At 54.2% G+C, this 13,310-nt stretch overlaps 1 protein-coding gene across 1 annotated transcript; it reads left to right on the top strand.

Moving 5' to 3' along the window:
- Positions 1 to 3,310: 3,310 nt before the first annotated feature.
- Nes (nestin) lies at positions 3,311 to 12,812 on the top strand. The gene is made up of 4 exons (XM_013120680.3): positions 3,311 to 4,221; positions 5,184 to 5,308; positions 7,041 to 7,114; positions 7,345 to 12,812. Exons 1-4 carry the CDS (start codon positions 3,436 to 3,438, stop codon positions 12,369 to 12,371), a joined length of 6,012 nt encoding a protein of 2,003 aa, XP_012976134.1. The 5' UTR covers positions 3,311 to 3,435; the 3' UTR covers positions 12,372 to 12,812.
- The last annotated feature ends 498 nt before the right edge of the window (positions 12,813 to 13,310 follow it).

Below are 13,310 nucleotides of genomic sequence, written 5' to 3'. Positions count from 1 at the left end.
CAGGTCAGGAGAGGGCGTCAGATATCATTATAGATGGTAGTGAACCACATTGTGATTGCTGTGAACTGAACTCAGGTCCTCTGGAAGAGCAGCCAGTGCTCTTAACCACTGAGCCATCTCTCCAGCCCTTGCAGTCTCCTTAGAACATGGCAGGTGCTCAAAGAACTCTGCTAAGGAAGGCAGAGCAGGGCCTCTCACACTCTTTCAACTGGAGACCTCTTTGTGCTTGAGAAAATCTTACATAACCTGAGTAGTAGGTAGCAGGTATACAAACACTTGCTGATAACCATGAAGTCATTTATGTTAAAGAAAATCTTTGGTATATATGTTTCCATTTATTAAAGATGAAAGCAGATTTCCCTGCTAATGGGAAGGATTGCTTGTTTATTTTTATGTAAAATATTATGGAATATTAGTTTAAATATGTAAAGATGTGTTACATTTGTTTATGCTGCATTTGTTTAACGATGTAAAGATGTGTTGCATTTGTTTTACCTTGCCTGCCTAAGGCACCTGATTGGTCTAATAAAAAGCTGAATGGCCAATAGCTAGGCAGAGGAGGGAGAGGTGGGGCTGGTGGGCAGAGAGAATAAATAGGAGGAGGAATTCAGACTGGGGGGGAGGGAGTTCTAGGACAACCTCCAAAACAATACAGAGAAACCCTGTCTCGGGGGGGAAAAAAAAAGGGAAAAAGGGAGAAAGAGAGGAGATGCCTGGGGCCAGCCAGACACACAGTAGGACATACAAAATGAAAGAAAAGTAAAAAGCAAAATGTAGATGAAGAGAAACGGGTTATTTTTTTGTTCTTTTTTAAAGATTATTTATTACGTATACAGTATTCTGTCTACATACCAGAAGAGGGCACAATATTGAATTGTAGATGGTTGTGAGCCACCATGTGGTTGCTGGGAATTGAACTCAGGACCTCTGGAAGAGCAGTCAGTGCTCTTAACCTCTGAGCCCTCTCTCCAGCCCTTTTTCCTCTTTTTTAAAAATTAATTTATTTTTTACATTCAATCCTAGTTCCCTCTCCCTCCCTCCCTCCCACTCCATTCACTCCTCCCTCCTCCCATCTGCTCCCCGGAGAAGGCAAGGCCTCCCCTATGAAGTCTACTAAGTCTGTCCCATCATCTAGTTGAGGCAGGACCAAGGCACCTCCCCACCCCCAGACCTCTGTGTCTAGGCTGGGCAAGGTATCTCTCCATATAGAATGACTCCACTCAGTTTGTACATTAGAGTTAGGTCTTGGACTCACTGCCAGTGGCCTCATATATTGTCCCAGTCACACCATTGTCACCTATATTAAGGGAGTCTAGTCTGGTCTTATGCAGGTTCCCCATTTGTCAGACCTGAATCAGTGATCTCTCACTAGCTCGGGTCTTGACTCCTTTGTTCATAGTTTTGCTCCTCCCTCACTTTTTCGATTGCACTCCAGGAGCTTGGCCCATTGATTAGTTGTAGATTTCTGCATCTGCTTCCATCTGTGAGAAACAGGTTAATTTAAGTCAAAGAAAAAAAGCTAGCCAGAAATTATCATAACCCAAGGCCAAGCATTCATAATCAATAAGTCTCCGTGTCATGATTCGGGAGCCAGTTGGTGAGCCAAAAGAAAGCCTGCTACATAAAGAGTAAAGTCTTGGCTGAACATTTGATACTCCAGGACCGTGGCGGAACATCTTTAGCACCTTCAGAGTCGATTCATACTTTGATTTTAAAATAATTATTATTTCTTATGTGTGTATGTCTGTGCATGGGTATGTACACACTGGTGTGGATGCATGCAGAAGTCACAGGCCTTTGATGCCCCTAAAGCTGGATGTGGGCGCTGGGAACGGAACTTGAGTCCTCTGGAAGAGCAGCAAGCGCTTTTAACTACCGAGGCATCGCTCCAGCCCTTATTTCTTTTTTCTTTTTTTTTTTTTTTTGGTTTTTCGAGACAGGGTTTCTCTGTGGCTTTGGAGACTGTCCTGGAACTAGCTCTGTAGACCAGGCTGGTCTCGAACTCACAGAGATCCGCCTGCCTCTGCCTCCCAAATGCTGGGATTAAAGGCGTGCGCCACCAACACTCGGCCCCCAGCCCTTATTTCTTATTCCCTGTGTGTATGCACAGGTGCATACATACCACAATATGCATGTACAGGCCAGAGGACTTGTGGGGGTCAGTTCTCTCTTCGTTATGTGGGTCTTGAACATCATGGCAGGGGACATGGCAGCAGGCAGAGCGGCATGGCACTGGAGCTGAAGGCACTTCTCAGTCCACAAGCACAAAGAAGTGAGAGAGCTAACTTCAATCTCCCGCCAGCCCCCAGTGACACGCCTCCCCCGAAAAGACCACACTTCCCAATCCTTCTCAAACCGGTCCACCAACTGGGGATCAAGAGTTCTAACATTGGACTCTAAGGGTCCCTTGTAATTAAGTACATTGTAAATCATTCCCGTTTTTTTTTTTCGCCAGACCTCATTGTCAGCCACCAGGGGGCTCCCCTGAGAACTTCGTAACTTCCTAATCGAGTAAACGACAATTATAGGAACGACAAATGACAAAAAAACTTTCTTCAGCCTATGACGTCCCTTGCCATTCTCCTTTTCCTGATGTAGGAGGCGGCAATCGGATGTCCCTGTGCGGGTACGAACTGGGCACTGTGTCTGCTAACATCATCTGGGCTGGCTGGATAACGATGCTGGCGCAGGCAGCTGGGGAGGCTAAGGCAGGAGGATCTCCATGATTTCCAGACCATCCTGATCTACACAGCGAGACCGATCATCTTTATTAAAAAAAAAAAGGGGGGGGGGAGGTGTCTATGGCCCGGGCTGGCCTCAACCCTAGCTCAGCCTCCGGAGCAGCGGGAGGCTTCTCCAAGTACCACTGGGATTTTCCTGCCTTAGGCAATGCCTCTCTGCAATGTTGCCTCCTTCGCGGGGGTGAGCGTTCACTGTTTTACACAAAACGCTGCATTGTCCGTTTTTTTTCCCCAACAGTTCACGAGGTTTCCAACATCAAGTCGTTTTATAGACGAGAAGCTGCATCTCAGAGGATCAGAGAAAGGGTGTGTGGGAAAGGGAGGTCCGCAGAGCCAGTTCTGTGTATCTTCGGGCGGGGAGGGGGGTCCGACTGTGCCTCAGGCCTCCCTCAGAAAGTCACGGGCATCGACGGGACCTCGCAGGGCCGGGCTGCCCCTTCGGTTGCACTCCCACGCACCCCACGGAGTCAGGGACTGAATGCCGCACTGACCCCTAAAGGGTTAAGGCCCGGGTGCCGCCCCTTTTCCCGCCCGGCTGGCGGGAGTATGAATACCCTCGCTCCGCTCCCTCCTGGAGTCCTCCGCTTCCGCTGGGTCGCCGTCGCCGCTCTTGTTCTCTCCCCTGAGAGCTCGGAAGGCCGCTCCCTTCTCCAGCGCTGTACATCCGCCCGCCTCGGTGGGCCAGACTAGCGACATGGAGGGTTGCGTCGGGGAGGAATCCTTCCAGCTGTGGGAGCTCAATCGACGCCTGGAGGCCTATCTGACCCGGGTCAAGACGCTGGAAGAGCAGAACCAGCTGCTCAGCGCGGAGCTCGGGGGACTCCGGGCGCAGTCCGGGGATGCCTCCTGGCGGGCCCGAGCCGACGACGAACTGGCAGCCCTGCGGGTCCTCGTCGACCAGCGCTGGCGGGAGAAGCACGAGGCTGAGGTGCAGCGCGACAACCTGGCTGAGGAGCTGGAGGGCGTGGCGGGCCGGTGCCAGCAGGTGCGGCTCGCCCGGGAGCGGACCAGCGAGGAGGTCGCCTGCAGCCGGCGCGCGCTCGAGGCGGAGAAGAGTGCGCAGGGCTGGCTGAGCTCCCGGGTGGCCGAGCTGGAGCGCGAGGTGGAGGCTGTGCGGGCCGCGCACGAAGAAGAGCGCGCGCACCTGAACGCTCAGGCCGCCTGTGCGCCCCGCCGGCTCCCCGCGCCGCCCCGCGGGCCCCCCGCACAGGCCCCCGAGGTGGAGGAGCTGGCCCGACAGCTGGGCGAAGCGTGGCGCGGGGCGGTGCGCGACTATCAGGAGCGCGTGGCTCACATGGAGAGCTCGCTGGGCCAAGCCCGCGAGCGGCTGGGCCGAGCCGTGCGGGGCGCTCGGGAGGGTCGCCTAGAGCTGCAGCAGCTGCAGGCTGAACGCGACGGCCTCCAGGAGCGCAGAGAGGCGCTGGAACAGAGGCTGGAGGGCCGCTGGCAGGACCGGCTGCAGGCCACTGAAAAGTTCCAGGTGAGGAGGTCACCGACCAGAGTAAGACCAGGCTCGAGGAAGTGCTTAGGATGCCAAGAGACCTTCAGGAAGGGAGTGGGGCAAGAGAAAGCGCAACTGTATTCAGAAGCCCCTGCCCAGAACACACAGGTCCTAGACTTCCCGTCCAGGCAGGGATGGGAGTTCTGAAACCTCATGGCACAGCCCACTTGTAAGGCCTGCATTGTAGCAGTTTCCACTCTTTGAATGGCAACTTCCCTTCAGGATGGCTCCCTGTGTCCTTTCTTATGCTGTTGTCAATCAGAAGGTTCCAAGCACATGCTCCCTCAGTGCCCCAAGGTCCCTAGCAACCAAGGTGAAGGAAGACAGGGCGAGACAACACTGACCACCAGCCTCTCAGTGTCATGATTTCTCAGCTCCGTGGAACACATTCCAGAGCCCGGGGCACCCTCCCCCTCATACTGCACGAGCCCGGGGCACCCTCCCCCTCATACTGCACAGATGTGACCAACAGCTGAGAAAACAGCCTCTTGCCTGGTCCAGACGGACGTCTGGAAGAGGCCACCATCCCACTCCTCTTGGAGGAGAAAGATTCCAGAACATGTGGGAAGTGGGAAGCCAGGCCTGCCTTGAGGAGCTGGGGACAGTGAGGGCCCAGCTGCCTTCGTTCCGAGCCGACTCTTTATAAATTGCTTTTTCCTTTTTCCTTCTGTAACCCATCTCCTCTCCTTTACCCCATCCCCTCCCATGGGAGCTGGGCTCTCAATAACAAGTGCTACCATTGAGTCAGCATCCTCAAGAGAAGCCTGGTCTAAGAGAGGCTGGAGTGTCCCCTGGTATCGGGGATCCAGTCCAGTGCTCTGGGCAGGGAGGGTGTAGGTAGAGGAGCAGGAGTCTGCCCTACAAAGAAGTCATCAAGAGCAGAAAGGAGGGTCAGGGCCCCAGCGAGACTCCTCCTACTCACTCTCTGCCTTGCTTTGCAGCTGGCCGTGGAAGCCCTGGAGCAGGAGAAGCAGGGCCTACAGAGCCAGATCGCCCAGATCCTGGAAGGGGGGCAGCAGCTGGCACACCTCAAGATGTCCCTTAGTCTGGAGGTGGCTACATACAGGTACACAGATGCACACAGGGCTGACTCCTTGCCTGAAGGGTCTAGGAAGTTGACTTTGTACTTTCTGTGACCTTCAGCTGTGGCTTTATAAAAATATCTATGTGTATTTGTGTGTGGGTAACGTGTGCAGGTGTCCTAAGAGGCCAGAAGGGGGCATTGGGTCCCCTGGAGCTGGAGTTACAGGTGGCTGTGAGTAGCTCCACATGGCTGCTGTGAACCAAAGCCCTGTTCTCTGCAAGAGCGGCAAACACTCTTACCGCTGAACCATGGGTCCAGCCCTGAGTCACTTAACAATTTTATTATGTTTATTTACTTGTCTATGATGGTACTTGAGCCTACCTGCTACCCCTTGAGCTCAGGACCAGAAGAGGTGAGGAGGTAATGTTTAAAGAGATGCTCAGTCAGCTGGGCGTTGGTGGCGCACGCCTTTAATCCCAGCACTCGGGAGGCAGAGGCAGGCGGATCTCTGTGAGTTCGAGACCAGCCTGGTCTACAAAGTGAGTTCCAGGACAGCCTCCAAAGCCACAGAGAAACCCTGTCTCAAAAACCAAAAAAAAAAAAAAAAAAAAAAAAAAAAGAGATGCTCAGTCTTCAGGGAGAAAACTGGACGCACAGGCATCTGCGTCTGGCTTTTCTCAAAGTATCTACAGTTCCTGTGCAGATGCCCTGGGAGGACCTGGGCAATCTCAGAAGAGACCTGCAGGTGTGAGGTGTGTCTGGTCATGATGTCTGCCATCTGACCTAGCCTCAGCTATATCCAGGGTAGGGGTGGGGCTCCCAGCCTTCTGCTTCCTTTCAAGCCCTAGAGTCCCTGGCCCCGTCCAGCTCCCTACCCATTTTTTGGTTGCCTCAGGAAGGCTGAGCCTCATCTCTTCTGGGAAAAGACCCCAGCTGGGAGCCCCACTGCTGAGGGCTGGGGCTATCATTCCAGAGTATGGGGCCAGGGCAGGGTGTCCCCTTCTGTAGAACCCATTGGCAAAGAGAAGGTGGAGGTAGGCCCAGAGAGGGAAAGCGGTGAGGATTTAAGGACTGTGCGCCTGAGGCAGGATTCGGCCTGAGGACAGAAGAAAGGCTGTGGGCAGGAACAAGAGACTAGCTCGGAATCCCTTGTGAATTGGTTCCTCCTCCAATCAGCTCCACAGGCCACCAAGACAGGGGCATGAATCTAGAGACCTCTGCCCTGAAGGGTTTGCGGGCCTTAACCCCAGTCAGCCCTCTGAGGGGAAGGGTCCGGGCAGCTCAGAGGAAGGTAACCACTGGTGTTTGAGGTCTGAAAAGAATTTGGAGAGGGGGAGCTGAATTCGTTTGCTTTTGTCTGTCACCGGCTCTGGGGGCAGAAGAGGGAGCCACCCCATGGGAACAGCCTGAGAATTCCCACTTCCCCCTTAGAAGCCCCCCTTTCCTGGCCCTCCAGATGGTGGTGTACACAAAAGACAGTAATTAGCATGAGAATCGGCCTCCCTCCCAGAGGATGAGGTCATCGGCCTTGGCCTTGGGTGGGGAGGCGGAGACTGATCTGAGGAGTCTGATCTAAGCGTTAGAAATTCACTTGGCCCTGTGTCTGACTGTGGGAATCTGCATGTGGGGTCTCCCTGTATCTCAAATGTGGGTGTGACCAAGTATGCCATAGCTGTGGGTATATGACTGTGTGGCTATTGTATGACCGACCATGGTAGACAGTGAGCCTGTAGTGTCAGCTGGGACTGACCCCATTTCCCCTTCTCCCTACCAGGACCCTGCTGGAGGCTGAGAATTCCCGGTTGCAGACTCCTGGCCGAAGTTCCCAGGCTTCCCTTGGTTTTCAGGGTAAGAGGAGGAGCCAGCTGCTCCTGGAAGTGCCACCCTTTACTCTCAATTATCTTTCCTAAAGAGCACCAATTGATCTAAATCTTTGCTCTGTGGCTCCAGCCACGCTGATGTTCCCAGTCTAGCCAGTGGGGGTCAGAGAAAATGGCTGGTATACTCTGGCCAGGGTGAGGGCTGCTCTGTGGTGAGATTAGGGCATACTTACAGTATTTCTTACTCCGCTCTTCCAGACCCCAAGCTGAAGCTGCGTTTCCTTGGGACACCAGAGAACCAGCACCTGGGATCTGTGCTCCCTGTCCTCAGCCCAACACCCCTCCCTTCCCCCTTGCCTGATACCCTTGAGACACCCGTGACAGCCTTTCTGAAGACCCAGGAATTTCTTCAGGCCCGAACCCCCACCTTGGCCAGCACACCTATCCCACCCATGACTGAGGCTCCCTGTCTTGCAAAAGCAGAGGTCAGAGCCCAGGATGCCCCTCTTTCCCTGCTCCAGACACAGGGTGAGAGGCAGCAGGCTCCAGAGCCTCTCTGGGCCAAAGCCACAGCGTCTGTTTCCACCGGTGTCCTCACAGAACTAGAGGAGGCTGGAGGCCAGCAGCCAGGCCACTTCCCTGAGGATGCGACTGCCTCAGCTCCATCCCTCAGTCCTCATCACCCTGTTTTAGAGGCTAAAGATGGAGACTCCACTGAGTCTAGAGGATCTAGCATATTCCAGGAAGATGAAGGGCAAATCTGGGAGCTAGTAGAGAAAGAAGCTGCCATAGAGTTAAAAGTAGAGAGCAGCTTGGCACAGGAAACACAAGAAGATGGTCTACACACAGAAGAAATCCAGGATTCCCAGGGTCCTTTGCAAAAGGAAACCCTAGAGGCTCTAGGAGAGGAGCCACTTATGTCTCTGAAAATCCAGAACCATGAGACCCCTGGGAAGGAGAATTGCAATTCTCTGAGGTCTGTAGACGAGAACCAGGGAACACTAAAAAGCCCAGAAGAAGAAAAACAAACACTACTCAAGTCTTTAGAAGAAAAGGATGTAGAGGTAGAGAAAACTCTGGAAAAGGGGGTTCCTGAACTGTCTAAGCCTTTAGGAAAAGAAGACCCAAGAATCGAGGATCAAGAATTAATGTCTCCTGAAGGTACACTAGAGACGCTTTCATTTATAGGAAAGAGAAATGAAGAGGTAGTGAGGTCTTCAGAAGAGGAGAACATAGAGTCATTGGCAGCTTTTAAAAAGGAGAGCCAGCATCCTCTGGGATGCCCAGAAGAAGAGATCCAGAGGGTTGAGAGGCTGATAGAAAAGGAGGGTCAGGAGTCCCTGAGCTCTCCAGAAGAGGAGGACCAGGAGACAGATAGACCTTTGGAGAAAGAGAATGGAGAGCCGCTAAAGCCTGTAGAAGAAGAGGACCAGCTGTTTGAGACACTGATAGAAAAGGAGGGTCAGGAGTCTCTGAGCTCTCCAGAAGAGGAGGACCAGGAGACAGATAGACCTTTGGAGAAAGAAGAGGACCAGCTGGTTGAGAGACTGGTAGAAAAGGAGGGTCAGGAGTCCCTGAGCTCTCCAGAAGAGGAGGACCAGGAGACAGATAGACCTTTGGAGAAAGAGAATGGAGAGCCGCTAAAGCCTGTAGAAGAAGAGGACCAGCTGTTTGAGACACTGATAGAAAAGGAGGGTCAGGAGTCTCTGAGCTCTCCAGAAGAGGAGGACCAGGAGACAGATAGACCTTTGGAGAAAGAAGAGGACCAGCTGGTTGAGAGACTGGTAGAAAAGGAGGGTCAGGAGTCCCTGAGCTCTCCAGAAGAGGAGGACCAGGAGACAGATAGACCTTTGGAGAAAGAAGAGGACCAGCTGGTTGAGACACTGATAGAAAAGCAGGGTCAGGAGTGTCTGAGCTCTCCAGAAGAGGAGGACCAGGAGACAGATAGACCTTTGGAGAAAGAAGAGGACCAGAGAGTTGAGAGGCTGATAGAAAAGGAGGGTCAGGAGTCCCTGAGCTCTCCGGAAGAGGAGGACCAGGAGACATACAGACTTTTGGAGAAAGAGAATGGAGAGCCACTAAAGCCTGTAGAAGAAGAGGACCAGAGAGTTGAGAGGCTGATAGAAAAGGAAGATCAGGAGTCCCTGAGCTCTCTGAAAGAGGAGGACCAGAGGATTGTGAAAACTCTAGAAAGAGAGAATTGGGAATCTCTGCGGTCTCTTGATGAAAACCTGGACACTGTTATGCCACTAGAAAGCAAGAACCAGAAGCCACTGAAATCTCTAGAAGCAGAAGAGGAGCAGAGAATTGTGAAACCTCTAGAAAAAGTGAGCCAGGACTCCATCGGGTCTCTAGAAAAAGAGAATGTGGAGCTACTGAGGTCTCTAGAAGACGACCAGATAACTGAGAGTCTATTAAAAAAAGGGACTCAGGAGTCCCTGGAATCTCATGAAGATAGAAACCAGGAGACCCAAGATCCACAGAGATTTCTAGAAGAGGAGGGCCAAGGGATTGTGAAACAGCTAGAAAAAGAAAACCAGGGCTTCCTGGGGTCTCTAGAAGAAGAGAAGGTGGTCAAGAGATCTCTAGAAAGAGAGAACCATGAACCACTGAGTTCTGTAGAGAAGGACTGGGTGACTGAGAGCCTGCTAGAAAGAGAGAGTCAGGACTCAGGAAAGTCTCTTGAGGGCCAGGAGGCCTTTAGATGTCTGGGAAAAGAGGATCCAGAGTCCTTGCAATTTCCTGAAGTTCAGGACCAAGAGATACAGAGATCTCTTCAACAAGAGACTCAGCAGACACTGGGGGCTCTCGGGGATGAGCAGATGGCATCGGAACCACCAGAAAAGGTGGGTCCAGAGTTACTGAAGTTTCTTGGGAATGGCCAGGAAATAGTTAGATCTCTTGAAGAGCAGAACCAAGAGTCACTGGTGTCAGTGAAAGAAACAAGTGTGGAGACAGCGAAGTCTTCAGACATGGAGGACATAGAACCGCTGAAGAGTGCAGACGAGGACCTGGAAATAATCAACTCTGCAGGAGCTCAAGAGTCACTATGGTCTATGGAAGTGACTAGAGAGACAACGAGACCCCTAGAAAAAGAAGTCCAAGAATCACTGGGGTTTGTGGGTGGGAACCAAGAGATACTGAGACCCCTTGAGAGGGGGAATGAGGAGTTGGGATCTCTGGGCAAGTGGAACCTAGAGGCTGTGGACTCTCCAGAAGCGGTGGAGGAGGGCAGGCAACCCCTGGGAGAGGAAGCATGCCTAGAGATGGGAGAACACCAGGAACCGCCGAGGTCTCTGGGAGAGGTGGAGCAGGGGCTGCCTGGCTCTGGAAATCAACAAAAGTGGGAGGACAGGGCAGTGGAGAACGCAGCAGCCGATCAGGGCCCAACCCTAGGGAGGACGGGAATAGAAAGTGAGGATGAGGCAGAGCTGCCCCTGAGTGGGCAAGGAGAGAAGGAAGAAGATGCTGAGGAGAGGGAGCTGCAACTAGACGCCATGGGGGAGGCCTGGAGCCTGGCGAGCTCTGAGCCCCAGGAGCCGAGGGTCCCTAGTGAGGGAGGGAGTGCTGGGGCCCCCCAAGGCTTGGAGGGTCAGTCAGAGCAGGTGGGGGTCCTAGGGGTCCCAGTTGGTCAGGGAATGCCAGAGGTGACAGAGCCCCTGTTGCAAGAGGATGTAGCCCAAGCAGGTAAGCGAGACCCGATAGAGCTTACCCTGGGCTCAGACGCTGCTACCAGAGCCGGGCTGGGCCTGGAGCAGGAAGTGGCAGGGTCAGGAGGGTCAAGGCATCTGGCCAGGGAGGAGGCCATCCACCCATCCCTGGGGGAGGAAAGTGTAGAGGCAAAGATAGCTCACGACTTGGAAGGGCCTGGAAAAGAACCGAAGGAGGCAGGTGCCCTGGAGTCAGAGATCTCTGAATTGCCCAGGACTAGCAGTGATGTTCTGGAATCCAAGGGCTGCAAGCAGTCAGAGCCTGTGTTGGGATGGGCAGTGGAGGAAGCCTCGGTGGAGGCCTCAGACCATGAGGGCAGTGATGCCCCTCAGCCCAGGCCCTCAGAGACAGAGGGAGATGAGGGTGCACAGGCAGCACTAGCACCCCCTGGTCCCAAGCTCATGGAACCCTGTTCACCCACCCCAATCCTGAAAGATGCCTATGAGTGGCAGCCCCAGGCTGAGGGCACCCGGGAAACTGGGCGGCAGCTAGAAGGTGGGTCTGCATCACTGGAAAGGGTAGAAGATGAGCAAGAGTTTGGTCTTGGGGGGATCCCCGAGGGCCTCCAGGATTGGGAGGAGAGCAGAGAGGAAAGCGAGGCTGATGAGTTAGGTGAAACTCTCCCTGACTCTACTCCCCTGGGCCTCTACCTGAGGTCCCCTACCTCCCCAAAGTGGGACCAGGCTGGAGAGCAGAGGCTCTCCCCTCAAGGGGAGGCCAGGAAGGAAGGCTGGGGTCCTGCTGTCCCGGCTGCCCAGGGCCTCAGCAACCCACCGGGGGAGGAGGAGCGAGGCCATGACTCTGACCTATCATCTGAGGAGTTTGAGGACCTGGGGACTGAGGCCTCTCTTCTTCCAGGACTTCCTAAGGAGGTGGCAGATCATCTGGGCCAGGTACCCCCAGGGCCAGAGCCTGAATGCTGGGATCAGGGTGGGGAGTCTGATGGGTTCGCTGATGAGGAAGAGAGTGGGGAGGAGGGAGAGAGTGGGGAGGAGGGAGAGGAAGAAGAGCATGAGGACGGGACTGAGTCAGGGGCTCAATGGTGGGGGTCAGGACCCTCCAAGGTCCAACATGTCACCCAAAGAGGGGACCTCCAGGAACACGAGTCTGTGGGTATCAGTGGTCCCTGGGATGATGGCTGGAGAGGTGCTGCAGCTGGTATCTCTGTGACTGGCCTGGAAACTGAGTCTCAGGACAGTGCTGAGCCTTCTGGGTCAGAGGTATCTGAGTCTGTCTCCTCAGAGGGGGAGGATCAAGCCCCTGACCATTTGGATACCCCCCAAGGGGTGACTAACGTGGTCCCAGGGGCAGGAGACACCTTCGGTATCAGTGGCCAGGCCCCCAACTTGGAGTCAGAACACATGAACGGGAGGTTGGAGAATGGGTTAGAGCAGTCTGAGGGGCAGGGAGTCCTGGACAGGCACCAGGATCAAGGACACCCTTCGCAGCAACAGGAAGTGGGTGCCTTAAAGGCCCCTTTGTTAGGGTCTCCTGTGCACCGAGGCCCAAGCCAGTCCCTGGAGTTCCCTTTGAGTGGGGCAGATAGAGATTCCTGGTCCTCGGGGGAAGACTAGACAGTGCTCCTCTGATGCTGAGGGCTTCATGGTGGGGGGATGTCCTCCCTGCTCGGGGCCAGCACCCTCAGTTTCGATAGCTTGACCTGTGGTGTCTGTCCTGGAGAGGTGTGGCGGGCTGAGGGAGATGAGGTCCTGTCAGGGCCATCTTGCTTGGATTGTCCTGAAGGCTCAAGCTGAGTCCCGGCACTAGGCCCCCTTTCTTCTGCATCTCCCTGCCAGGAGAAGCCTGGCTCTGAGCTTTCCCCTGGGGCTGCTCTGGCCAGGTCTTGCTAACCCTGCCTGTCTACAGTAGAGCCATCCTCACCATGTCTGGTCTGGCCTATACCCAGAGGAGCTGAGGGCAGCAATTGTGACCACCGACCTATCATCTTATCTCAGCCTGCTGAGATTTTGTTCTGCTCTTCCTTGTTTGAATAAAGTTGTGTCCCTCCCTACAAAGTCTGGCTGCTTCCGTCTCTTTGTCAGGGGGTCCTCCTGCTTAAGAAGCAATGGCGTGGAGGGGCTGCCTCTGGGGGAGGCCAGGTTGTCATCTCCACCCACAGCACTGATTACAGGGCCCTCCCGCTGCATGGCCTCCTAGCCAGCCCCTCAGTGTCTCCAGCATAATTAGCCCCCTGGTTCCTAAACCTAAACAGTTGTCTAGTCTGATGACTGACAGGGTTGGCGTTGGGGAGGGAGGACAGAGGCCTGGCATGCTTTAGTCTGGCTGTGCAGCCTCAAGTCATCACTTTCTCTGAACTTCATGAGGGGAAGCTGGATCGCCCTACGTCCTGGGTGGCCTCCCGGGGCTGAGAGAACAGGAGAGGGGCCAGGGGAAGCCTCTGCAGTTCACGGTGGAGGTCTCCCCTGTTATGTTTCTCACATGCTGAAGCAAGGGACGGGGGAGGGGGAGTGGGGGGATGTGAGGGAGCTGTCCAGGTGAGAGCCTGGATGTTA

Source organism: Mesocricetus auratus, unplaced genomic scaffold (genome assembly GCF_017639785.1).
Source record: "Mesocricetus auratus isolate SY011 unplaced genomic scaffold, BCM_Maur_2.0 Super-Scaffold_100009, whole genome shotgun sequence".
Lineage (NCBI taxonomy): Eukaryota > Metazoa > Chordata > Mammalia > Rodentia > Cricetidae > Mesocricetus > Mesocricetus auratus.
This window is presented reverse-complemented; position numbering and strand designations above follow the sequence as displayed.